Here is a 26,274-nt window from a genome sequence, read left to right as displayed (position 1 = left end):
GAGAGAGAGAGAGAGAGAGGAGGTTAGTTTCTGTCTAGAAGATAGATAAACTTGAGCTCAGCTTATAACAGAACTGAGGAATGTGCTCTAATTACCACAAAGGATACATTTTTTAAAAGTACTTGTATTTCAAGATAAATACAATTTTTAAACAAAAGATACTAGGAGTCAGTTCTGAGTAGGGTAGGCATCTGTGTCTCCTCAGAGAAACCTTTAGAGAACTCTCTAGTTCCCAACACTCACACAATCCAAGCACCTTTGTCTATTCTAGTTGCAAACAGAAAGCCAAGTGTCCATTATGGAACAACTTACACTTTCACTAAGGCCATAAGAATGGAAGGGGAGAAATGACTCAAAATGAATGTGATCAAAGACTGTTCCCAGGAAGGAGCAGTCAAGCCAAGCAATATAAGATTTTTTCCCCTCAGTTACTTTGTCAAAACAAAAATTTAATTATTATAATTAAATAATTATAGCTGTTTTGACCCAGCCTGTGTCTATAATAAAATCCCCTATGTAAAGGGCCTAATGTGTAAAATTCGTACCTGAATGTATGGTTTTCCCACTCTAAGTCTATTTATCTACAAAAATAATGCAAGTGTGGGACTAGGCAGATCCCTTTTAAAAACTTTGGGGCCAGCAGAGGCAAGCCATTGCCATGGAGATCAATTCTTATTTCTGCCCATTTATCTGCTCTCTTTTCGGTCTTCCTCAGACAGTGGAATGTGAAAAGTAATTGGCCCAAAGCACCCCAGCTCCCAAATCCTTTTCTTTCTATGGGTTTCAAGTATATACCTTGAGCTATATGGCCTTCTCCCACAGTTTAAAGTTTGATCCGTATCCCTTCAGTCAAAATACCATTTCATTATTCCCTAAAGTCACGGGCAAAAATCTCTCTCTACACTGAAATGTGACCAGAAAAAGAAGTTGAATTATAGGATAGCATTTCACCCTTTCTACTTAACACAACATTACTCCATGGTGAGATGACCTTCCACAATCAACACTAAATTCTTAAAGCTGGTGCTTAAAGATTCATCACATTTGTGAGTTTTCTCTTACTGTAGCTCACTGATAAACACAAAATCAGTTCAGTTTCATGACCACAAAAACACTACACCACAAGTTTTTAAAGATACTAGATTTGGTTTCAACCACCATCAATTGCCTCCTTTGTACTCAGTCAAAGAGCCTGACATGTCCAATTACAGCCCAATCACTGAGGCCAATCAAAGGCTCAGTCATGCTTGCAACAAGTAGTTTTCTGAATGAGTATCTAGAGCTGCCATCTCTGAAATTCACTGTTCTACATTTTATTACATTTACTTACTTTACATTTACATTACATTTACTTGTGTGTCTGTGTGTGTGTGTCCATCTGTGTGTGTCTGTGTGTGTGTTGGTAGAAGTCGTTTTTAAAAAATAATTCTCTGGAATTAAGGTCACTGGGTGAAGTGCCTACAGTGCAGGTATGAGGACCTCATGGGAGCCTCCATACCCACAGGCAAGCCTAGCATAATACTGTACACCTATAAGCCCAGAGCTGGAGAAGAACATGACAGGAGACAGGTGGATCCCGGGGGCGTGCTGACCATTCTAGCTAAAACAGTGAGCTCCAGGCTCAGTGAGAGATCCATTTCAAAGTATAAGGTAGAGAGTAACAGGAAAAAATGTTTCAAGTCAAATTCTGGCCTTCACAGGTGCACAAAAAGGTACGCACATACCCTCCCCACATACACATGCATACACCACACATATACAGCACGTGATATCAATTTTACATGGTAATTTTTATCGAAATATGCATTATACATACCCACTATGTCAATATCAAGTCAAATTTAAAACTCAATTAGAGAACTCTACGAAGCATAAAAAGAAATAATAAAATCAGTTTTTTCCCAAATTATTTAATATTTGTTATTATGTTTTTTACTGAGCTAAACCTGCTGTGTTCATACAGTTTTTTTTAAATTTAAAACAAAATCAAGAATGACTCAGCAGCTTAAGGCACTACCATACAAGCTAGAAATTCTAAGTTCAATCCGCAGCACTCATTACAGTGTAAAGGAGAGGACCAAATCCACTAAGTTGTCTTCTGACCTCCACATATGTACCATGGCATACAAATAACACACACACACACACACACACACACACACACACACACACTAGCAATACCAACAACAATAAACTGTTCACTGAAGTTTTCATATAGAAAAGGGGAACAGAAAACAAAGAATTCACTCCTCCAAATACTTTTGTGAAATATTCTTTATGAAGGAAACTCTAAGAGCTGTACACTACACACGTTTCCTGTTCTTTTCACCAATATCAAATGGGGAAAATCTGTAGTTAATTAAATTCAGCACTCTTTATATTGTGGATATTTATTACCAGTAGATCACAGGTGTACTTAATGGATCCAGAGAATGCTGAAATTATTGCTAGGCATTATTTAATTTATCCACGGTTGCAGCAAGATGAAAGGACAGAGGAAAAGATAAATACATTCAGCCCCATGCTACTGACAGTCCTATTAAATGAGGAATCAGTCAACGTATATGTTCAAAGTGAATAAGACCAATCTAAAACAATTTGTTTTCCCCACTGGTGACCAAAAATCAGTGATTTCAACATTTCAATCAAGTTTGAATTAGAACTAGATCAATACCTGAACCTCTGAGTCGAAAGAAAAGAGATTCTGTCTTCCATCTCCTCTACTGAGTTTGTTCAGCTGTTCTGTTTCTCTGCCATACTAAAATGTAAAAATATGTAATGTTGCTACATTTACTTCAAAACAATGCTAAATACCAGTTAACCATGTCTTTTATACAGCTTCATCATTGAGACTCATAATAAGAAAGAGATCTGATTTTTATACATTTCCATAAGACATAAAATATTCTACATTTAGTACTCAGTGTAAAAACATAAGTCCAAAAGATTTTGGATGCAAACAAGAAATAAAAGAAGAGACTAATACCATATCTAACATCTCCATAGTGTTTTTCATGTGTTATCATATACAGTTCTGATTCTATTGTCTTAAGGATGATAATGAACTGCACAGTCTATCATGACTGAAAAACATAAAAAGGATTCAATTAAAATCCACTAAATCATAGATAGCACATGAGGTCATGAGTACAGTGCAGTAATTTAAAGATGTTTTAAAAGTTTTAAGAGAGGTCCAAATTGAAAAGAGAAAAACAGAAATAAGTCCAGGGAAACGAATAAAGTAAAAATGTAAGTAGACTCAACAAAGATTGAAAGGAATAAGTCGTTTCTCACTTTCAATTAATTATAACATAGAACACAGAGTAAGATACACATGGTAATAATTGTCTACTTTCAAAATTTGTTCATTTCAAACTCCACAAAGACGGGCAAATAACACAAACAATGCTGCTCACCAAAGTCTTTATCTGAGTAAATTATTTGCATAATTTACAAAAGAAATTAGCATGTGTCTTTGGGCTGAATATCATTTGCATAAACTGCATCATTAGCCCATTGAAAGAAGAATATTTATTTAATTATATATCAAATCAAATTGAATAAAAATAGACAAAATAGATAAGGTTACAAAAGCTTAGAATGTTTTTCTTTTTTTTCTCTTGTGTCTACAAAACAAAAGAAAGAAAGAAAGAAAGAAAGAAAGAAAGAAAGAAAGAGAGAAAGAAAGAAAGAGAAAAAAGATTTTCTACACTGAGGGGGGACACTTTCAAGTGTATTATTTAGAATGCATCTTTTCTCTCTAGCTGTTTAACCAATTTGGTGGGGTTTTGAACTTGAAAGTGACATTTCCAAATGAAATCCAGCACCTTACTAGCTTTCCCTGCTTTATGTCAGTGGAAGGCAAGCTGCCATAAGAAAGATATACCTTCATCAGTTCCGGATGCATGCTCCTTTCCAAACTGGCCATGATGTTCTCAGCTTTTCCTTGGCTGCTAGTTTCCTCCTCTGCAAATTCATTAAAAGCAGATGTTCCAAACCATACAGACCATTACTAATTACCTAAGAGGACTCTCCTCGCTCCCACTCCATCCTTTCCTACTAGATTTATGGCAAAGAATTGGGATTATGAACACACAGGGGAAGCTTTAATGGACTTTTGAAAATCTGCTGTAAATTTCTTATCCATTTCAATACAGGTATGTTTTAAGTGTCAGGTCCCGTGCAGTACCAACTCTTTGAAAAGCCTCTTCTAAAGCCACTCTTCATAAAGAAGCAGGTTGGCCTTCAGTATTAACGTTCTCTCTTCACTTAACACAAAGGATGTTTCCATGGATCAAAAAAGAGGGCTTTACCTCAAGAGTAAATCATTTCAAAATCCTTACCTTGTATTGCCTCAACTGTGTCCTTTTTCTCTTGCACTAAACTGTCAGTATTGACCTGAATAATCTTTTTCAACGTTATCAACCATTCCTCCATCTCCTGCTCGGTTTCGGCTGCCAGATAATGGCTATACTTATCTAACATCTTGAGTTCAAAAGCATGACGGCGCATTTTGGGGCACTATAGAAGGGGAGAAAGGAAAACACCCGTTCAATTAGATCAGCTGCCCTTTTAAATATTAAGTGCATTCAGCTCAGCCTATATGTGCACCAATACTTTCACAAAATCACTGCTTCTTTCAATAAGGTATGCACACTCCCAGACCACATCAAATCTTGATACTACTTCCAGATTGGAATAAAAATGAAACAAGGGCAAAGTTGGTATCTATCATTTAAGGTCTGTGGGATCCTTTACATTTAGAAAACCAAACCACCATCATTCAAACAAGAATGAATTTTGCTATCTTCACTCAAAAATTTCTTTTTAGAAACTTAATAAACTTTAGTTTATTTAGAAACTTTCAAAACTTGGTGATAGTCACAAGCTAAAATATGACCTGAAACAAATACAATGTTTCCTTTATATTTTCTCATTATAACAGATATATGATTCATTTCAACATGAACAGTATCAAATACATCACCAGGGTAAAAGAAGGGCATAACTGTTTCACATCAAACTGTTACTCTAAGTAAAATATGTGGAGCGGCCCACATTGCATATTAGAATAGAAGGGGCGGGGGAACATCCTGTCTTCAAACCCAATAACACATTTTTTTCTTTTATCACCTTCTCTGTCATGACAAACAAAATGGCATAGTATTCCCACCAGAGCCTCAGGAATCATGTCAAAACTCATAGACCCATAAAGCAATAATTCTCTACTGCATGGTCATTATTCAAGAAGAAACCAATGAAGGTCCTCCTTCTTTGTTTTCAATGCATAGAAAAGGATGAAATAAAACCAGTGTAGCAAGATGTAAAGGTTTATGCACTGGAAAATACTAGGAAGAGGGACTCATAAGTGGATGCCTGTGGGAACAATACAAAGAAAGGGCACTAGATTGGAGCTGATTGAGAAAATCTAAGAATCATGTGTGCCTGTATTTCTTTTGAGTAAAATTCAAAAGTGTGATTCTTTTGTATGTAAAAAGCACCTTTGGTCTGGGGCCGATGCTCAGTGTACTTAAGACCTGAAGTTCCAGCCTAAGCACCGTGAACACTAAACAAAATGAGATAAAAACGTGTTGAATTCGCACAAATGCTCACAGGTTTAATTTCTTTACATTTGAACCTCATGGAATCACATTGGATAGAGTACACGGAGCTCATTAATCTAACACAACAGTTTTGAAAAGGAGGATCCAGATAAACTAAAGTTATTGAACTAATCAGCACTCCCTCTTCAGCAGCTCAAGGCTCCCTCTCGCTGTCAATTGACTTACCATTCAAATACTTTCTCTGCACTTCTCCTTCCCACCTGACCTTTGTCTATAGCTCCAGTAATCCAAATCAATAAACATTTGCTAACTCCCTAGGGTGTGCACAGCCTTATTAATTATTGTAAGAGATACAGGAATGAGTGAGGCAGGGTTTTTGCAACGCAACCCCAAAAGGGAACAAAACACAATGTAAAGTATGAATTTTTGTTAAAGATAACAGCCAAATGGTAGCCCAGGGGACAAGGAGCTGTATTCGACCGGTGGATATGAGAGTGAGGAAGGAAACAGAAAGCACTTTGTAAGGTTGAAATGGAATTTAAATCAAGTTTTAAAAGATAAGGGCAATTTAGCAAGGTTTTGTGTCAACATAAAACATTGGCTATGAATATTGCCTAGCATGCACAAAACCCTAGGTTCAATTCTAAGCATCACAAAAATAAATAATAAATAAGGAAGTCACACACATGCCTTAACTCTATGGAATACACGGTGTAAGGTGGTCAGAACACAGATTAATACAGGAATGAATAGGGATGAAATTAGACTATAGGCTAAGGGAAAATCCTCATGGGCCTTGAATTCTGTGGTAAGAGCTTTAAATCTTCCTCTGTGGGACAGGAAATCAAGATTTAAAGGTTTTGAAAATACAACTGAATGATCCATTCTGTGTCTCAGGAAGATAGACTCACATAAAACAGCAAATTGGGAAATAAGAGGCAAGACTTAGGGGTAGAGAGATGGCTCAGTGTTTAGTAGTATTTACTGTTCACACACAGGGTCTTAGTCCCATTCTCAGCACCTACCTTAAGCAGGTAATTATAAGTGCCTGTAACTCCAGCTTCAGGGGAATCCAATGCTCTCTTCTTGCTTCCACAGGCACCTGCACTCATGTGCACACACCCACATACACAAGTACTCATAATAAAAATAATGATAATAATAGAAATCGTAAAACATAAAAGAAGGCAGAACTCTAGGACAGACAATACAAAGGATACCCAGAGAAAAAGCCAAGAATTAAAAGAAAATATGTATCAAAAAGTACTTTGGTGGCAGACTCAAATGGGTTTGATAGACCTTTAAATACCAGCACTGACTGAAGGTGGTGTGCTGAGAAGATTTAGAAATCTCTCATATAGGTGTTTGGGCATGGGGATAGCACCAAGAAGGAAAGAATGCTTAGGTTTCTAATTGTTCATCAACAACCTGCTTGGAGAAAAAAAAAAGGATGATTACTGCAATAGCCTTACCTGGACAACATCAATGCAAGCATCCAAGTAGATGCAACCTTTAGACTCTTTGGAATTTTTCTCATCTTTATAAGAATTGAGAATATATGAACCATCAGGAAGTTGAGTCAAATAAAAATACCGTCTCTTGAACACCTAGAATGAGAAATGCAGCAAAGATCCACTTGTAACATAAACTCATAGCAGTAGGGCTGTTTGTTTGAACTAAAAATTTTAAACGTCTTGTCAGCTACCATATTTGAACAACAGAAATGTTTAAGAATCAGGTTTCTGGGTTGGTCAGAAGGCTCAAGATAAGGGACCTGACACCAAGTTTGTTGACCAGATTTTGATACCCAGGACTCATGTAGTAGAAGGAAAGAACCAACTCCTGAATGTAGTCCTCTGACCTCTACACATGTGCTGTGGCAAGCATGTACTCATACATACACTCAAGCACACACAAGCACACAACCCCTAAAATAAATACATTTAATTTTGTTCCTTGTTTCTTTAAAGATAGTATGTAATTTACCCTCAGATAATGAGCCATATAGGAAATGGTATTTAACACCTTAATATGTATGAAGCGCTCTTACATATAAATCACTGGCTTCTTCACCCAGCATCCCTTCCCATCTAATTGCAAGCTACAACTGGATCCTTTCCAACTTTGTTTTACCGCCGTCAATCCAAACATAAAAAGGCATATGCACTTACATCACCTTTACATCATATGACACTTACGGTGGACCAGGGCTCTTGCTCTCCAAAACCCTACATATACCTTCCTTCCTCCCAGGGAAGCAGAGAGAATCACTAGCTGCCAGATCAGTTTTTGGATGCCTGCAGTGCTGAAGTCTGGATCAATAAGCCCAAGGGGACTGTGCCATGAGATCAGAGATGAGAGCAGTTTTTTGCTACAACTCACAGCAAATCCCACAGGAATGAGGAAAAAGAGGAAGACTGCCGGAATTCCTTCATGCTGTCCCTTTCTTCCTCCCTCAAAACACTCCCATAGAACACAATGAATGGAGTGAGCAAAGGGCATTTAGGAACACTTTGAGGTTTGTATGTTTTTCTTTTCAATAGGTCAGAAACGATAGGAAAACTTACTCCCATCATAATTTCCCAGGATGGTGTGTCTAAAACCACTGCAGAATGAGAATGGTAACAGAGACAGAAAAAAACAGACTCCAAGTAATCATGGAGGAAATCCATGCCTATGTGTAATGTCTTACTCACAAAAGCTGGCTTTAAGATTTAAGCTTGCCATTTGCAGATGATCCACTATGATCTGTGGTCTGGTATTTAAAGGACTTTAATTATGAAAAGAACATCATTTGACCGGATCATTCCTGCTGACTACTTAAACTTCTGGCAAAGCATCTCAAAACACCAACTATTTATTTCTCTACAGCATGAACCAGTAAAATTATACAGATTTGTTATGGGCAGTTTCATTTTACAAATAAAAAGCAGTAAAATAATAATAATAATAATGCTTAAAAACATTTTGGACTTAAGTGCCATCTATTTGTGAATGAATACATAAATAAACCAGTATTAAGAACCCCTTACCAAGTTAGACTGATAAATGGGGCAGCTTCTATTTCAGGTAGCAGCCATATGGGATATATTGTATCAACAGAAGGGAGGCCAAGCAGAAAACACCAGCTTGGTTTTTAGTGCCTCAAGTAAATGTTACTTTATTAAGACTCAGATGCTTGTATGTGCATTTATGTTTTTCATACACTTATATACAAGTTGAATAGCCTTTAACTAAAGTGCTTGGTGCCAGAGAAGCATTTTAAAAGAATACATCCTTAATCCAGAAATCTGAAATCAGTGAATTTGGGATTTTTGAGATGGGAGGTACTCAAGTATTTCATATATATTAATGCATATTTAATATGTAATGATTATACCATTATACATGCAACATTATATATATTATATTATAATATATATTATATATTAATATATTTCTTGCATATATATTATATATGTATATATTAAACAAAAATGACTACTATAGCCGAGCAGGTTGGCACATGCCCTTAATGCTCAGGAAGCAGAAGGGTCAGGAGTTTAAAGCCTTTCTTGGCTACACAGTGAGTTCAAAGCCAGTCTGGGCAATATGACATCCTGTCTCAAAAATAAACAACAGAACTGGTGATGATATTCTTTACACTTAAGGATTTTTCATGACAATGGTTCACATCTCTTAATAAAATAATGGAACAGAAAATCATAAAATTACGTACAGACCTTTTTCTTTTTTTTTTTGTGAATAATTTCCTGAGCAGTGAGACACTTGGTGCAAATATGACTTTTTAAAAGTTATGACAGTAATTACATGACAAAAAAATCAGAATATATCTTCTGGGCAAAATTAATATGATTAGAAAAACTTGCAACCTATTTAAAATTTTAATTGTTACCAAATGTAAAACTCCAAGTATATAGATTTAGTGATGCAGCTGGCCAAATCTGCTTGAAGAACCCACAGTCAACCATAGAGAGGCCGGAGAAGGAAGAACAAAGAGCAAACTATGTGTAGCCTAGAGTCAAATTACTGTCTGCACAAATGCTTTCACATACAGCTGTCTCACCAAGCAAAGACATTCTGCAGCAGCCACCACCTTCCGAGATTAGCAACAGGATATGAAATTGTAGGAAATAACTCTCTGTAACTTAGCAATTATACTTCACAGTAATGTTGGAGGTAATTCACAAATCAGAGAGAGTATCTGCCTAAAAGAGCTCTAGTGGTGGTGCATGCCTTTAATCCCAACACTTGGGAGGCAGAGGCAGGTGGGTTTCTGAGTTCGAGGCCAGCCTGGTCTACAGAGTGAGTTCCAGGACAGCCAGGGCTACACAGAGAAACCCTGTCTCGAAAAACAAAACAAAGCAAAAACAAAATGAAAAAAAAAAAGAAACAGATGTGTCAAAGTCTTAGGATCTTGCCCATCATTCAGGTCCTCATGTGATAATGTCCTTCTTTTAGTCTCCTTGCTTGTAACATGGTTGGACCAGATCAGAAAACAATTTTGTCAGACTCTACAATCATTTCACTGACACGAATAAGTTACACATTAGCTTTCCTAGTGACAGTTATCTCTCTGGAACACAAACACACACTTGCAGGTGAGATACTCCACAGCATTAGAAGTTCACTGAACAAGTTACACATTAACTTTCCTGGGCTGACAGTTATACCCCCCATATACACAAACACTTATGAGCCCACATATTAGAGGCACAATATTTGCATAGCGAGGAATTATTTAGTTTACTTTTTTTTTGAAATGGAGGTCTCACTGCATTGCTCAGGATAACCTTTTACTCTTGGGTCAATTGATCCTCTTGCCTCAGATACCAGAGTAGCAATGACTCATGGGTGTGGATTAGGATTGTTTTTTTTTTAAGTCATCCTTGTGTAGAAATTGGTATGTGAGTGGACAACAGATGGGAGATGGCTATGCTCTCTTCTCATTCTAAAATTCATATTCAATGATGTTCCTGTTTTTGAAAATAATTATTTAAATTACCTTTATGTGTATGAGTGTTTTGCCTCCACGTATGTATGTGCACCACTTGCATGACTAGTGCCAATTGAAGCCAACAGAGGGCATCAGATCCCCTGCAACTGAAGTTGCAGATGGTTGTAAGCTGCCATGTGGGTGCTGATAATGAAACCTGAGTCCTGTGCAAGATTAGCAAGTGCTCTTAACTTCTGAGGCATCTCTCTAGCACAGCTATATGTTAGGGTTTTAACTTTTTTTTTTTTTTTTTTTTTTTTTTTTTTTTTTGGTTTTTTTTTCGAGACAGGGTTTCTCTGTATAGCCCTGGCTGTCCTGGAACTCACTCTGGAGACCAGGCTGGCCTCGAACTCAGAAATCCGCCTGCCTCTGCCTCCCAAGTGCTGGGATTAAAGGCGTGCGCCACCACCGCCCAGCAGGGTTTTAACTTTTATGAAGTTTGTAAACCCAGTTTTCAAAGAAGAAAGGAACATCCTAACTTAAACCTACAGAAACAAGAAGAAATCAGATATTTTAAAATTTTTAGTTTACAGGTAAATATTTTTGTACATTTCAGAAAGAAGATAGATGTTTAAATAATAATTCTACATCACAGCTTTCATTGAAAGGCCTCCAGTCCTTGGATATCAATAGCTAATTATTTTACAGGATATATATACACCCACCTTGCCTACCAGAGAGAGTAAGAACATACTTAAGTTCATAGTGGCCACTACTTAAATTGGAGTCAGAATCCTGTGACATCCACAAAGAGAGTGTTTCCCAAACTTTGAAATGGCTTCCCATTAATGTTAGAGCAAAATCCAAGCTATGGAAGGTGCAGAGGAAAGGCAGTGGGGGGAGAGATCATCAGTGACAGCCAGAGAGGAAGCAGCAGCTTTGGGGTGCTATTACACAATCATGTGATTACAAAATGTCCTGTACACTTCAAAAAAGCAAGGGCTAAAGGTCTTCACAATAATGAGACTATATGTTCAATCTAATTTAAACATGATAAAATGTATATCTGTCTCAAACTCATGTTACGCAATTAACATGTAACATGTTTGTATGAAATAGTTAAAATTGTTGGATATTTTACCACATACCTGTAATCCTAGCACTTGGGGTGTGGAGGCTGGAGGATCAAGAGCTTGATGCCAATCTTGGCTCCTTGAGACACTGTCTCAAAAAAAACCCACCAAAACAACAATAATAATAAAAATAAATTTTAAATAAATAACATCTGTACTATAGCTTAGAACATGGTACATATGGCCGCAGCTCACTGTTTGTATATGTGTTCAATTGTTCTCCATCTTTATTTTTAAAGAATTTTTTAAAAGATTTATTTATTTTATATATGTGAGTATACTGTTGCTATCTTCAGACACACCAGAAGAGGGTATGAGATCCCATTACAGATGGTTGTGAGCCACCATGTGGATACTAGGAATTGAACTCAGGACCTCTGGAAGAGCAATCAGTGCTCTTAACCACTAAGCCATCTCTCCAGCCCTCTCCATCTTTTTTTTGAAGCAGGGTCTCTCAGGAGACCTCAGAGTTGGGTGGATTAGCCAGCCAGCAAGCACCATGGTCCTCCTGTCTCTGCCTTCCTGGTACTGGGATGACAAGCAGGGCAGCACTTGGCTTTTATATATTACTTCTGGGGGATCAAATGAAGCTCCTTATTCTTGAAAGGAAGCACTTTACCAACTAAGCCATCTCCAGAGCCTTTAGCTGTGTATCTAATCACACTGCTCCAGCTACACTGGTTTATGTGTCATTCCTCAAGAACCCCAAAGGAGCTCCTTTAAGTCATTTCTCCTCTTGCTCTTAGCCAGGAATCCTCTTGCCTGAATAGTCACAGAATTCCCTTTCCACTTTCTTTCAGGACTGTACTTTAGTGGTTGTCTATAAGTACCTATAAAAAATGTAGCACTCTTTTGTAGTGTGAACCCTATCCAAATATACCTCCATTTATCTATCACTTAAATTTTACTGGTTCTTTCTAGACTGTTAAGGTCAGCTATTATTTTAAATCCACAATAATGCTTGTAACTCATACATGTTTTTCAAAAAGAAAAACATGATGATTCATCCTCCTCCATTATATTATCAACACTTTAATGAAATAGAATGCTACTTCTCTGTAATACCCACATCCTTCTCATCCTCCTTGGCTTTGTTATTTTTCTTAGATAGTGAACACAGATGACAATTCTCCATCTTAGTTAATGAGAATCCTCAAGACTAGCCTATCCAGGAGAGATAACAACAAGCCAGAAGAGCTGATTCTCAGGGATCATGTCATATCAAGTCTTTACAAACCCCTGAAATGTTGGGAAGGTAACACTTTAGACCTTTTCTGGACCAGGAACAAAGGCTGTCACTCAGTTGTATCAAAGATGGAAGACAAGCAGAAATGGTGGACTGCCTATGCCTACTACCCTGCCTTCCAATTAGAAAAACCTTTTACCTTCTGTCTTAGTTAGGGTTTTACTGCTGTGCACAGACACCATGACCAAGGCAACTTTTATAAGGGCAACATTTAACTGGGGCTGGTTTACAGGTTCAGAGGTTCAGTTCATTATCATCAAGGTGGGAACACGGCAGCATCCAGGCAGGCATGGTGCAGGAGGAGCTGAGAGTTCTACGTCTTCATCTGGAGGCTGCTAGCAGAATACTGAGGCAGCTAAGACAAGGGTCTTAAAGCCCATACCCACAGTGACACACCCACTCCAACAAGGCCACAACTCCTAATAGTGCCACTCCCTGGCCCAAGCATATGCAAACCATCACACCTTATATAACAAACCGCAAGGGTGTTTACTTATATGTGTTATCTAGAGTGTGCGTACTTCCCCTACCCACAAGCAGAAGTCCTAAGAAGGAATGCTTTGAAGAATAAGAGACAGAGTAGGAGGGCCAGCAGCAATGGAGAAAGGAGGCAGGGGGATCTATTTAACTGATGTGTTTAACTAAACAGAATGGCAGGATAACATGGAAAAGGAGAAAGCAAGATCCTGGCACTGGTGAGACACAGGTGGAAGGATTACTAATTCAGGACCAGCCTGGGGCTGCACTGTGAAACTCTTGTCTCCAAAGATAAGGGGAAGCAAGAGTCATGGTAAGTCTCAAAACTGTAATGATGGAAGGATGCAAAGATGGAAGGAACAGTAAGGAAGAAAACCCCCAAACCTTATGAGAAAACTGAGTTACATTTAGTTATACTAGAATGGCAAAAACATTGTCTTTCTGGAGAACCCCTCCAGAAGGCTGGCAACCTATCACTCATTTTTATCTCTTTCTGTATCATCTTATAGTCTTATCACATTTTAATAGATTTCACAATTCTACGCTATGGGAAACTGGGTTGAAAACCAAGTAATTTTTCTCTTTTCTTGAATAATTCTATTATAGTTGAGCACTGGAGATTTTTAAAAATGAATTTGAAGCAAACCATAAAAGAAGGCAGCTACAATTCTTCCTTGTCATTGTGGACACATTATTTTCTCAGACTTATTTCAACAATGGCCTTCTTGCTGTTCTTGTCTCCTGTTTCTTCCTCCTTCTCTCTCTCTCCTTCCTTCCTTCCTTCCTTGGAGACAGAGTCTCACTCTATAGCCTAAACCAACCTCAATCTCACTGTGATATTCCTGCTCTAAGCTCCCCCAAATACTGGCCTACAGGCAAGAACCCTTGTACCCAACCTTTTTTTTTCTTGCTTAAATTTTTGATGGTGTCATGTTTCTGGAATGATTAGGCTCACATGTCAGATCATGGCCTCTTATAATCCTCATAATATAAAATAATAATGACTAGCATGCTTTACTGCCTTAGTGTCTATGACTGAGTTCTTTGCTCATGCCCACTCACACAGTGGTATGCGGTCATCACTATCTTCACGAAAGAGGAGCTGATGCATAGGAGGATACTTGGGCACCAATCAATTTAACCTAGCATGGCTACCAATGCTCATCTAGCAAGTGGTTTTTATATACTACACCCACACTTACTCTCCTTTGGGACTCCCTTCCTTCAAGGCCTGGTTTTCTCTGACCCCATGCTCATGGAGTTGGTATTGGGGCACCCATTAAATAACTATTTTTATTGTGTGTCTCTCATCTCCAAAGCCCTAAGGGCCACATGTGATATTTCTATCTTCTAGAATATATAATAAAGTATTTCTTGTATATATGGTGATGAATTTGATGATTCCTAAGAGTGTCTGGCATACAGGAAGCACCGAATAAGTGGGTGTTGAGCAGCAGTCACTAAATGAATGGAAATAAAACAGAAAAGCAAATTAGTGAAATATCCCCTGCCTATGATAAACAAGTATTAATCCATTTTGTTTACTTTAAGATACAGTCTAGTAGATTGGAGCATTCAAACGGAGTAGCAAATCAAAGCAATAGGATCTTATCCTCCTTTTGTTCCAATTCACACAGTGACCTTGAACTCCTAGCAATTACTTTTTATATTGGATATGCTTACTTGGATGAAATCCTCTTTTGATTTGCTATTTTCCCCCTAACAAGAAGAGAATTATTCTTCAGCAGTCAAAGAGTAATAAAGATTTCTGGACTCTGGATGTATAACAAATGGCTCTCTTTTGTGAAAAAAAAAAAAAGGAAGGGCATCCGAAGTGAGTCATATATATCAGACAGTTGAACTTGCAACCCCGATAACACAGCAAGGCACTTCAACATTTAATTGCTAAGAATGGGGAGTACAGAGCCTAAGGAATGTGATCAAACAGAGCCAAGAAGATGCACAAAGGTGGGTGTCCCAAGGGTTAGCCAAGAATGTGCAGCTCTTTTAAACTAAGAACCACCCTCAAGATCAAAATTTTTCCTTATTCCATATATCATTATGCTTCTTAGGAAAAATCATTCTAAATACCAGGGGAAGGTCATGCCCGATAGCGCAGCTATCTAGTCCACATTAATTTCACTCAGTGATAGGGAACAAGTTGAATAAAGCAGATGTCTCTAGCAGCTACTTAGGAAAGATAGTGTAACCAAATAGGCTCCTCTTGGGACTGCAGTTTCTGCCTAAACGATCATGGAGTCTCTATGATTATCTTCAGCTTCTCTCTGGTCCTTTTCCAGGAATTGAAATGGGGTGGCTTCTCACTAACTAGAAAGCACAAACTGAGGAAATTGCTCACAGTAATAAAGCGTGTCCTGTCTTACCATGACTGTTCACAACAAGGCAATTTACAAGTGCTGAAAAAAAAAAAAAAGGCAGTGTGTCCAGACAACAATCAGCGCCTTTGCCTTTGCAAGAGCTGCATGAGGCCAGCATCCTCTTTAAGGAAAGAAAATGCTTGGGCACTGTGACTCTGTAGAGTGACTGTGTCTCACTATGAAGCTAGATACATCATTAGCAGCTCTTTCATTGCCTGTATGTCTCCGTGATACTTTGTTGGCGGATAATGAGGTAACCCAGAAAGCACTTTGGGGAAAATAATGGCAATTGCAGTGAATGGTATTGACTAAACTTAACTGTTCTGGGCTGATGTGGGGGAACAACACACTGGGGAAAATATCATTTTTATTCCAGCATTAAGAATGCAGCATAGTCCATGTGCCAGCCCTTCTTTTTCTGTAGGGTCCATCACAATCAACTTGAACTCTGTGACAGAGTTCTGGCAGTCACAACAGGAGGTTAATTTTTGAAAGTAGTCCAGGCATAATTTGCCTTGGCTGTGTTGTTGATATTGCTTAAGGCTGCATGGTTCCTTTCTCAAACGATCACATAAATAACTAGTCTTCTGATCCCTTTTGTAAATCAACCGAACTATGCTGGGTATCTTCTGACCTTTTTGCATTTTCCTTTTACACCTTCACTCATGATTCTACTTTTTCCTTTCCTTTTTGCTCTTTGATTCTCTTATTTGTGACAGCTCAAAGGTCTAGGAGATCTTTCATCCTAGGGCTTGGGAGGGAGAGGCAAGTAGATCTCTGAGTTTGAGGCCAGCCTGACCTACAGTATGAGTTCCAGAACTACACAGAGAAACCCTGTCTCAGAAAAAAAGTGGAAGTTACTGTACATAATTTCAAACATCTTAAAGAACTGATTCTACATAACACTCCTGATTTGGTCATATGAAATATCATTTCCCTACATATTCCAGTCTGGCCTTGAGATCTCTCCACCGGCAGCTACCTTACAAGTGCTGGGATTATTAGTCTTGTGCCACCAGACCCACTCAAACAGAATTGTTTTAGATTCAGACTTTTTTGTTTGTATGTTTTAAAATGAATTTGAAAACTTTCGAATCCATAACTTGGCAGCAGAAGCACAATTGCCAGCTACAAGGGGCTATGGCAGGCTCGTGTCAAGCCACAGCCCATCACGGATAAAACACAAAGACAGAAGCGTGGCTTTTGTGGGCTATTATTTGCCACTGAGTCAAGATAAATACCTAGGCCCTTCTGCAGCAGTTTCCTGGCTTGCTGGGAGTTAGTGAGAATTTTCAAAGCATGGATTTTCTGATAAGAAAAAGATTCTCTGGGGGTCAGTTCTGTGGTGCTGGTTGCTAAACCTTCTATGGTTTCTCACCAATACAGAAAGAGGGCCCCAGTGAGCAGGGAACTCCGGCTGCACCCAGGATAAACCTGCCTCCAGTACAGGAAAATTTACTCAGATAACCGCACACTGGAATAATTTCCCACTCGCTTACTGCGATTGATTAGTAGCCTTTATTTGGAAGAGTCACATTCTAGAAGCAAACAGAAGCTTTCCTCCCAGCACACCTCTAATTTTGTGAGCCTTTGGCTTTAGTTCTATCTCTGCCCCTCCTGACTGCAAGAGCTGGGCTGGCTGCTCTCCTGAGCCCCGGGCACTTAGCTTCTCATTAAGCTGGAAGCAATGCAGACTTCAGAAGAGCTTCTTCCCACCCTGTGACAGGGCACCTACGGTTGCAAGGACAATGTCCTCAGGCTGGGGGTTTTAAGAAGAAACAATCGATTTGGGGGTGCAACTCATTTGGGAGAGTACATAACTGGCATGCTTGAAGCCCTGGGTTCCATTCATGGAGGTAAAGGCAGGAGGACCAGAAATTCAAGTTCATCCTCAGCTACATAGCAAGTAGAGGGACATAAAAGGAGATAGAGCAAAGAGCCTAGCTCAACGGGACAAGGCCATTGTAGCAGCTGGCTTCTTCACCTCACCCATGTGGTTCCCAGGTTACTTCAGACTTAACGCTTATACTCCATGAATTTATGGCTCCTCACTTGTCCCTGTAAGTGTGGGAGTTTTCAACCTCAGAGACAGATAACAGCCAAGCAGAACAATTAATCTTTGGCTGACTGTTTTCTAGTGCTGTAATAAATTACTCCAAACTTGATGGCTTAAAACAACACAGATTTACTATGTTATAGTTCAGTAGGTTAGAAGTGGGACTGATCTCACTAGATGAAAATATAGGTAGGAGAAGGTCCATTTCTGCTCCCTTCTTTCTTTTTAACTTCAAGAGGATGTCCACCATCTTCGGGCTTTGTGACTCCTTTCTCCATCTTCAAAATTAGCCACATAGCATCTCTATATAACCCTGCTTCTGTTCACATCTTTTCCTCCAACACTCCTTTCCTGCCTCCCTCTGTCTTCCACGTGTCAGGAGCTTTGTGCTTATTCTGGGCCTGCCTGGGTAATTCCAAGTCATCTCCCTATTGGCTTATTAGCAACCTGAATTCCCTTTTGTAATGGAAGCAAACATTTACAGGTTCTAGGGATAAGGACACGGGCATCTTTGGGGATTCATTAGTCTTGCTACTACATCAGTGTATATTTTAAAAATTATGAAAAAAGATAGAAACCATGAACTGTTTTACAGGAAACAGGAGTTTTTTTTAACCTAAAATAATGTCTTGAGAAGTTGAAAAGTTGTTAGTAAAGCAAATGGTAATTCGGTGGTATTTGAGAAATAATTTAAAAGTCTTCTGAATTGCTTAGTAAGTATTAATTGCTACTAATATCTTATGAATCCAGCTTGCCATACAGCATATTTCCTTAGCTCTGTGCTAAACCTAATGTACAGGTAAAGCAGTTCAATATTTTGAGAATGTTAGAGGAAAGGAATGGAGTCTATTCTACAGCACACAAGGGTATACAGTCAGATGATGGGAATAATTTCTCCAGCTCAGTATAGTACAGATGGCAAAAATTAATCATATATTTCAAAAGAGCTAGTAAAGATTATTTCAAATGCTTCCCCACCCCCCCACACACACAAGCACATGCAGGAGCACACTCATGCATGAACATACATATGCATTCATGCAATGGTGATACATATTTAAGCTGATAAATGTGCTAATTACCTGAATCTATTGTTTATTATGCATGTATTGAAAGTTTGCATTGTAACCTACAAATATGTACATTATGCATCTTTTAAAAAGTGTAAAAAACCCAGAACCATTTTCTGAGCATCTGTCCAGAGTTATAACCTCCACATGTGTGTTTCTGAACCTGAAGACTCTGACAGGACATGCAATGTGGCATTCAGCTCACAAGGATGACAATGTACTGGCCAAGAGAAGAGATTGCATAGAATCAAATCCTACTCCTGATAACTTAGAGCTCTGTTTCTTTAGTTTTTATATATCTGTATGTGTGGTGCAAACACACATGCATGTGGAAATGTGTGCTTTGGTGTATTCACCTGAGGATTCACATGCAGAAGCTAGAGGACGACATTGTCTTCAGTTATCATTTTCCACCTTATTTTCCATGAAAAGGTCTCTCGGTAAAGATGGAACTCCCTTTTCATTTACCATGCTAGCCTGCCAGCCCCTTTGATCCTCAAGTCTCAGTTTACCAAGTGCTGTGACTACAGATGAAGGTAATGTTACCCAGTGTGTTTGTTTATGTGGATATTGGCGATCTAAACTCAGGCCCCCATGCTTGCATAGCAAGCATCTTACTCTCTAAGCTATATCCCCAGCCCTGGAACTCTGTGCCTATTTTACCATATTGGGTAACTAGGAATAATAATAATAACAGTGCCTAGTTCATGCCATGCAGATTAAATGCAGAATATAAATATGAGATGTAAAATAAACTTGGTATGATGCTTAGAACATAATGATCCCCAAGTACATGGATTTGAAATAATTCTCTTATCTCATATGTGTAAAAATCCCATGCTCTGATATAACAGATACAAAGGAAGCATCCTACAACTTGGATTCATTATCTTAGGGGACAGAAAATGAAAGTTAGAACAGGATATGGCCACTAAAGGAAAAGCAGCAGGCAAAATATTAAATTAAGATAGAATTTGAGTCTTCCTTTGGTAGACATCCATGGTTTCTGCTTTCAGGCTATTTGAAAGCTAGAATGACCTTCAATACTTAATGGAACAGTGAATCATACCCAGGAAGCCACATGATCCTATAGTGAATATCTGAAAGAACAGTTATATTTGGTATCACGGAATAATTTCTGTGCTGAGAATCTTCAAGAAGCTCATTTATTCTTCCTCTAGATTTTAATGACTCTTCACTGCCTCCCAAACAAAAGCCTTTCAGTGTTCTTGGTTTGGTCTCCCACAAGTCCCTTACACAAATTCACTATCTAGTCAAACCGCTTCATTTTCCATATAGGCCTAACCACCCTAAAGCACTATTTTATGTAGGACTTAATGTGGTATGTTTCTAACATAATTATGAAGCTAGTGGACACAACGGACTTCCCCATCTTAGATGTCAATATATATCTCCCAGTCACTAGTATTTAATAAGCGCCAAATTCATTCATTAAATCCATTCCCACATAGGAACCTCTGATGCCTGGTTTTGCAAAGCTATTTCCTTCATTCACCTGGCAACTTCTGTCAGACATTAAGAGCTTCATTCTATGTCTTTAAAATGTAGCATTTCTAAATTTGTTCTGAGATTGGAGCTTTAAAATTTCATGTATCTGTTAAGATTCCTTCATTAAAAACATTTTAGTAGGGGAACAAATGAGAACAAAGTATAATGACATACGAATTTAGAAAATCCATAAAGAAACCTAATATTTTACATGTTAACTTAAAACAAAAGATTTTATGAGGGTTTATTAGAAAACAAACATTTCTCCAGATTCATTACATATGTCAAATACTTCAAATGATAGACTAATATAACTACTTCCTACCTTCATGGTTACTGTGATGGTGCTATTTACATTTGCTTTATGCAACCAACCTTGTTTTATCACACCACCCTTCTGAGAACATAAAGAAGATGAATCCTGAAATAGAATAAAAGCCATCAGTAGAATAGCCATCCAACCATTTATTTAGTCAACATTTAGCAGACACAGAACTAGACCTGTTCCCATTTCTTAATTAAACATGAAGTTATCACTTTTCATAAATATTTAAAATATTGACCATAGAATGAAAGGCCCAATGTTATAAACAGAGTAGGCCTTCAATAGTTATTGAAGTGTAAGCATTGTTTAGTTAAAAAACATTCATTGCTTAGAAAGATGGCCATGGATACTCATAGCCACTTGTTCCAGCATTGCTCATCTTTCCTTAAGGAATTCCCTTTCAGCAGAAGTGACCCCTGAAGAAAGACGTCCTTACCTCATCTTTCTCGCAGTCTTCATCAATCTCAAACACATGATTAGGAATCTTTTCTGGTCTCAGAGACTTGCTGAAAGTGCAAGAAAATTAATTTAGACACAGAACAGAATCTATAAGCATCACCAACAAACAAAACCTGAAGTCGACTTCAGTCTCTGAAAAACAAGAAAATGCAAGGCAAGAGATGGAAAAGTACTCTCTTCTTTTTCAAACATAGGCCTTATTCCTGAATAAACATGCAAAGCTTCTTCTGTTTGCTTGTTTGATTTCTGCTAAGCAAAACCTCCTGACTAAGCTATGTCCTCGTCCAGGCCTTATTTGTATAGAAGGACTCCCACATATGCAGCCAGCTGCAAAGATAAAACAGAGACCAGATAGGCGTCAAGCGGAGCAGAAGTTGCTAAGGAACGTCTGCCAGGGCTGTCAGCAGTGGCAGAACTTTATCTTTTCACAGGTCAGAAAGCAACACTGTCATTTTGGCTCTCCGTTTTGTTTGCTTTGGGAACCTGGACTGCTAATGTTAGTAGCTTCTTTCCTAGGAAAATGTTTTTGAAAACTACAGAGGGCTTCACAAATGTCTTCTTTTTCCTCCTCCCCGCCATATTTCCTAGATGAGATGCTGTGAGACCAGCCGTCATGCAGTGAAGAAATGGGGGCGACAAGAGAGCTCAAACAGGTTGATTGGGTGGTTCAAACCTAGCCAGCTAGGAAAGAGCAGAAAGACATTCTGGACCATGACTACTGGGTTAGTAGTCCTCGTGACAGTTCTTCAACTTCACTGAGATTATCCCCCACTCTCATCCAAGGAACATCAATCAGCAGATGTTAAACTGATTTAAATAGCTCCCAACTTCTTCATTGACACCACTGGGAAACCATCCCTTTATTTTCCAGAATGAACAAAAGATTTTTCTGTAGTCAATATGGATGTGTCAAACTAAGTGAGCTCACACTTACTGGGAAGAGTGTCAATGAGCACACTCAAAACATACTCAACTGGTCAAAATACTGCATGAGCCAAATATGCTGCTGTTTGAGGTCTGATAATAACCATGATAATAATGATGGTGATGACAATAATGATAATTCTATTTCCCTTAACTTCTAAACTTACCATGGCAACATCCGAAAGTCCCCAGAGAAATCCTCATACTTATAGTTCACCACATGCCAATCTGTGCTGTAGGTCTTAATACACTGGAAGAAAGTAGGAATCATCCATTTCAAACACAGAAAAAGAATACAAAGAAATGCATTTTTAAAAGTCTAGTAGAGCTGGCCATGGTGGCACACACATGTAACCCCCAGCATCCAGAGAGCTGAGAAAGATCAAGTCCAAGTCTCAAACACATGAGCAAAAATCTGGTGAAATACCCAGAGACTTTGTTTTTAATTAATTGAGAAATGTTGGTATAGGGATCTTGACTTGGGGATCAAGTATGATAGTGTCAAATGACCCTCTCACAAGGGTCACTTAAAACCATCAGAAAACACAGATGTTTACATTACAATTCATAACAGTAGCAAAGTTATAGTTGTGAAGTAGCAACAAAAATAATTTTATGGTTGGGGTCACCACAACATGAGGAATTGTATTAAAAGGTCACAGCCTTAGGAGGTTTGAGAGCAAGTGATCTAGTCCAATTGACAAGGACAGACCCTAATTCATATGTCCTTCTGAAAACTCTTAACTTCAAGTACATGACAGAGTACTCAAATCTACAAGAAAAATACAACAACAGAACCCCATATACTACTTATAAATGTTTAAACTTTTCCCTTATATCATATAGATTTGTCACACAGGTCAAGTTTAGTAATTTTATTTCCCATTTATAATAAAGTAAAAAGTATTTTCTTTAGTTTATAAACTAAATTTGAACTTCATAGATGATATATATATACATATATATATGTATGTGTGTATATATATATATATATATATATATATATATATATATGCATACACACACACACACACACACACACACACACACACACACACACACACATATATAACCAAAATCATATGGCGGGTGGCTGCAGAAATGACTTGGCAGTTAGATGCATGTACTGCAATTACAGAAGACCTAGGTTTACATTCCAGAACCAATATCAGGTGGTTTACAACTGTCTAGTTTTAGGGAATCCAAAGGCCTTCTCTGGCTAGTGTGGGCAACAGCACACACATGGTACACATAAACTCAAACTCAAACACACACACACACACACACACACAAATAATAATAAAAAAACAAATGGGAAAAAAAGTTCTTTGGCTGGCTATTGAGCCCCTTACCTCTTTGACAAATAAGCTCTGGGCCCTCTTTTCAGCATCTTCTGGTACAGTAGACTGCACTGTTCTGCGCTGACGACCAATCACTGAGATCTAGAAATCAAATCACATTCTTACTCTAAGAACTGGCTTGGAAAATAAAATGCTTATTCTTTTAAAAAGCACATGTGCACTCACAGATATGTCTTCCATGGGGAACATAAGCAGATCTCTGAGGGGATCGCTGTAAATCTGTGTTTTCCGTTGGGTGATAACATTTTCATAGTCCAGAGGTTCAACTAACTTGGCCTTTTCCTTTGTAAGAGACAAAAAAAAATGTTACTGTCAGAGGGAAATTCCATTCTGTGTAGTGAAGTTTCACTATTTCACAAAATGGGAATTGTTCTGGCAGTAGTGGCTCAAGTCTTTAATTCCTGCACTCCAGAGGCAGAGGCAGACAGATCTCTCTAAGTTCAAGGCCAGCCTGGTCTACAGAGTGAGTTCCAAGACATCCAAGGCTATACAGAGAAAACCTGTCTCAAAAATCAACAAAAACAAAAAATAAAAGGGGGTGGTGTTGAACTAATAAGAACATAAAGCTGCTTTAGTAAGAGAAACCTTTTCCATACTTATGTATGCATCCAGACATATATCAAACACATATGAACACCAAGCACATGTATCTGACAAACTCCTCCTTGCTGTAGATAAGAATTCTAAAGAAATAGTACCACATTGTTTTTATCTTTCAAAAAATACCCTGAATTTTAAGTCAAGCAAAACCAGTATATTTAAAAGCCTATGAGAGGCCGGGCGGTGGTGGCACACGCCTTTAATCCCAGCACTTGGGAGGCAGAGGCAGGCGGATTTCTGAGTTTGAGGCCAGCCTGGTCTACACAAAGAAACCCTGTCTCGAAAAACCAAAAAAAAAAAAAAAAAGCCTATGAGAGATTCACTCCATACGCTCTATTTGCTGAGTAACTAAAGTAGAGAAAATATGAACATTCATGTGTCCTCTTGGTTTCAAATACACAATCCAAAGACTGTATCACATTCCAGCTTTGCTATGGCAAGTATGAGTCCTGGAGATGCTTAATTCTACCAACATGGCATGAAAGGGTAAGGTTTCAGGAGATAAACTCTGTGGACTTCTGTTGGACAGATAAGTGAGCTGACCATTTGTAGAATGGCCCCAGCCTAAGGGTCATGTTATAAGGAACAAGGCCAATAAAGATGAGAAATTTAAAGATAGCACAGGAAGAAGAGTAATACTACTAGTAAGGATAGGGTCAAATGGGCTCTTTTAAAGTACTGTATTGACTACTTATTCATGCATATAAGATGCTTTGATGAAGTCCTCACCCATTCTCTCCTTTCCAATTCTTCTCCTATCTTCCCTACTCCATCTCTTAACTTCTTGTTTAAAATTCTAGTGGGTCCATTTAGTACTGCTTCTATGTGCATGGGTGTGGAACCATCTTCTAAAAGCATGGAGTGGCTTCTCAGGGCCTATGTCCCTGATAAAAACTCCAACTCTCACTTGCTGAGCAGCCATCAACTGCCAATAGGTCCTGAGCCCTTTTATACAGCAGGAACTTGCTAAGTACTTTCTGAATATTGTCCAATGCAATGCTTCTAACAACCTTTGAAATAGGCATAATCGATTCTCCCATATTACAGTTGAGGAGGTTCTGGACTTAACTCAGGTTAAGTAAATCTTCAGAGTCAAAAGTCGACCCCAGGTCTGTGCTTGTAAAAGACTCATTCTTTTTCTCTCATGTAGTCTCTCTCCCACTCAGAAATACAAAAAGATATTAATATGCAAGGTCTTGAACTTGGATTATTCCACTACCTACCTGCCTATCATTTTCTTTCACTGAACGTACCATGATCTATTTTTACTTCTCTGACTATTCAAAGGCAGGGAGCCTCCCACCATAGAAGACCTAAGCCTGTGAACCAGATTTCATCTCTATCATTAGTAAAGGAAGAGAGGGCTACCTACCTTTCCCTTCCAGCAAGATTCAGTTGTGAAGTGCTAGCACCAGAACCAAGGGAAAGCTGTAATTTGTTCACTGCACATGGTAGACATCCAACTATTCATTATGCAACGAACTTTGCGATATTCAGATTCACTTAGAACCATGTCTTGACATGCTATTTTAAATAATTACATGCTAATTATTTAAAAATATTTGTTAATAATTTCTAATAAGGATGTTTTATTTAAATGAAATTATTTAACTTGTACGGATAGAAACTGAATACAGATTTAAGATGTAGTAAATTAAGGCTAGATAGTTAGCTCAGTGGTTAACAGTATTTGTTCTTGCAAAGGACCCAGCACTTTCATAAGATGCTCACCATTTCTTTGGGCACCAGACTTGCATGTGATAGAAAACACTCATACACAAAAACATAATAAAATAAATCCAAAATTATTAAAGATACATTAAATCTTCACCACAAAGAAATGATGTTTGAAGAGATAAATATGTTTAACATGAGTTAAACACTATATAATATATGCATTTTTAAATATTACATGTACCCATTAGTATGTACAATTTCCATGGGTTTGTGTGTGAGTTGGGTGTGGTGGTGTATGACCTTAATCCCAGAACTCAGAAGGCATAATCAGGCAGAATTCTGAGTTCAAGGCCAGCCTGATTGACATAGTTAATTCCAGGTCCTCCCGGGCTATATACTAAGACCCTGAAAAAACAAAGCTGAAAAGGAGGGTTGGGATATCTGTCAATGACAGAGCATTTACCTAGTATGCAAATGGCCCTGGATTCAATCCTCACTACTACAAAGTTAATTAAAATAAGATATATTAAAACTAGTCCAAATTCAATGTGTAACCTGT

At 38.2% G+C, this 26,274-nt stretch overlaps 1 protein-coding gene across 1 annotated transcript in view; it reads right to left on the bottom strand.

Moving 5' to 3' along the window:
• Positions 1–25,294, bottom strand: part of Dock11 (dedicator of cytokinesis 11) — a 136,086-nt gene extending 110,792 nt beyond the window's left edge. The window contains exons 1-10 of the mRNA XM_031372386.1: positions 25,262–25,294; positions 23,604–23,720; positions 23,430–23,519; positions 22,245–22,327; positions 21,131–21,200; positions 20,695–20,790; positions 7,037–7,171; positions 4,344–4,521; positions 3,887–3,966; positions 2,675–2,758 (exon numbers count right to left, since the gene is read on the bottom strand). Coding sequence (XP_031228246.1) covers positions 2,675–2,758; positions 3,887–3,966; positions 4,344–4,521; positions 7,037–7,171; positions 20,695–20,790; positions 21,131–21,200; positions 22,245–22,327; positions 23,430–23,519; positions 23,604–23,720; positions 25,262–25,294 — 966 coding nt within the window. The remainder of the gene's footprint in view (positions 1–2,674; positions 2,759–3,886; positions 3,967–4,343; positions 4,522–7,036; positions 7,172–20,694; positions 20,791–21,130; positions 21,201–22,244; positions 22,328–23,429; positions 23,520–23,603; positions 23,721–25,261) is intronic.
• Positions 25,295–26,274: the final 980 nt, after the last annotated feature.

This window comes from Mastomys coucha, chromosome X (assembly GCF_008632895.1).
Source record: "Mastomys coucha isolate ucsf_1 chromosome X, UCSF_Mcou_1, whole genome shotgun sequence".
NCBI lineage: Eukaryota > Metazoa > Chordata > Mammalia > Rodentia > Muridae > Mastomys > Mastomys coucha.
This window is presented reverse-complemented; position numbering and strand designations above follow the sequence as displayed.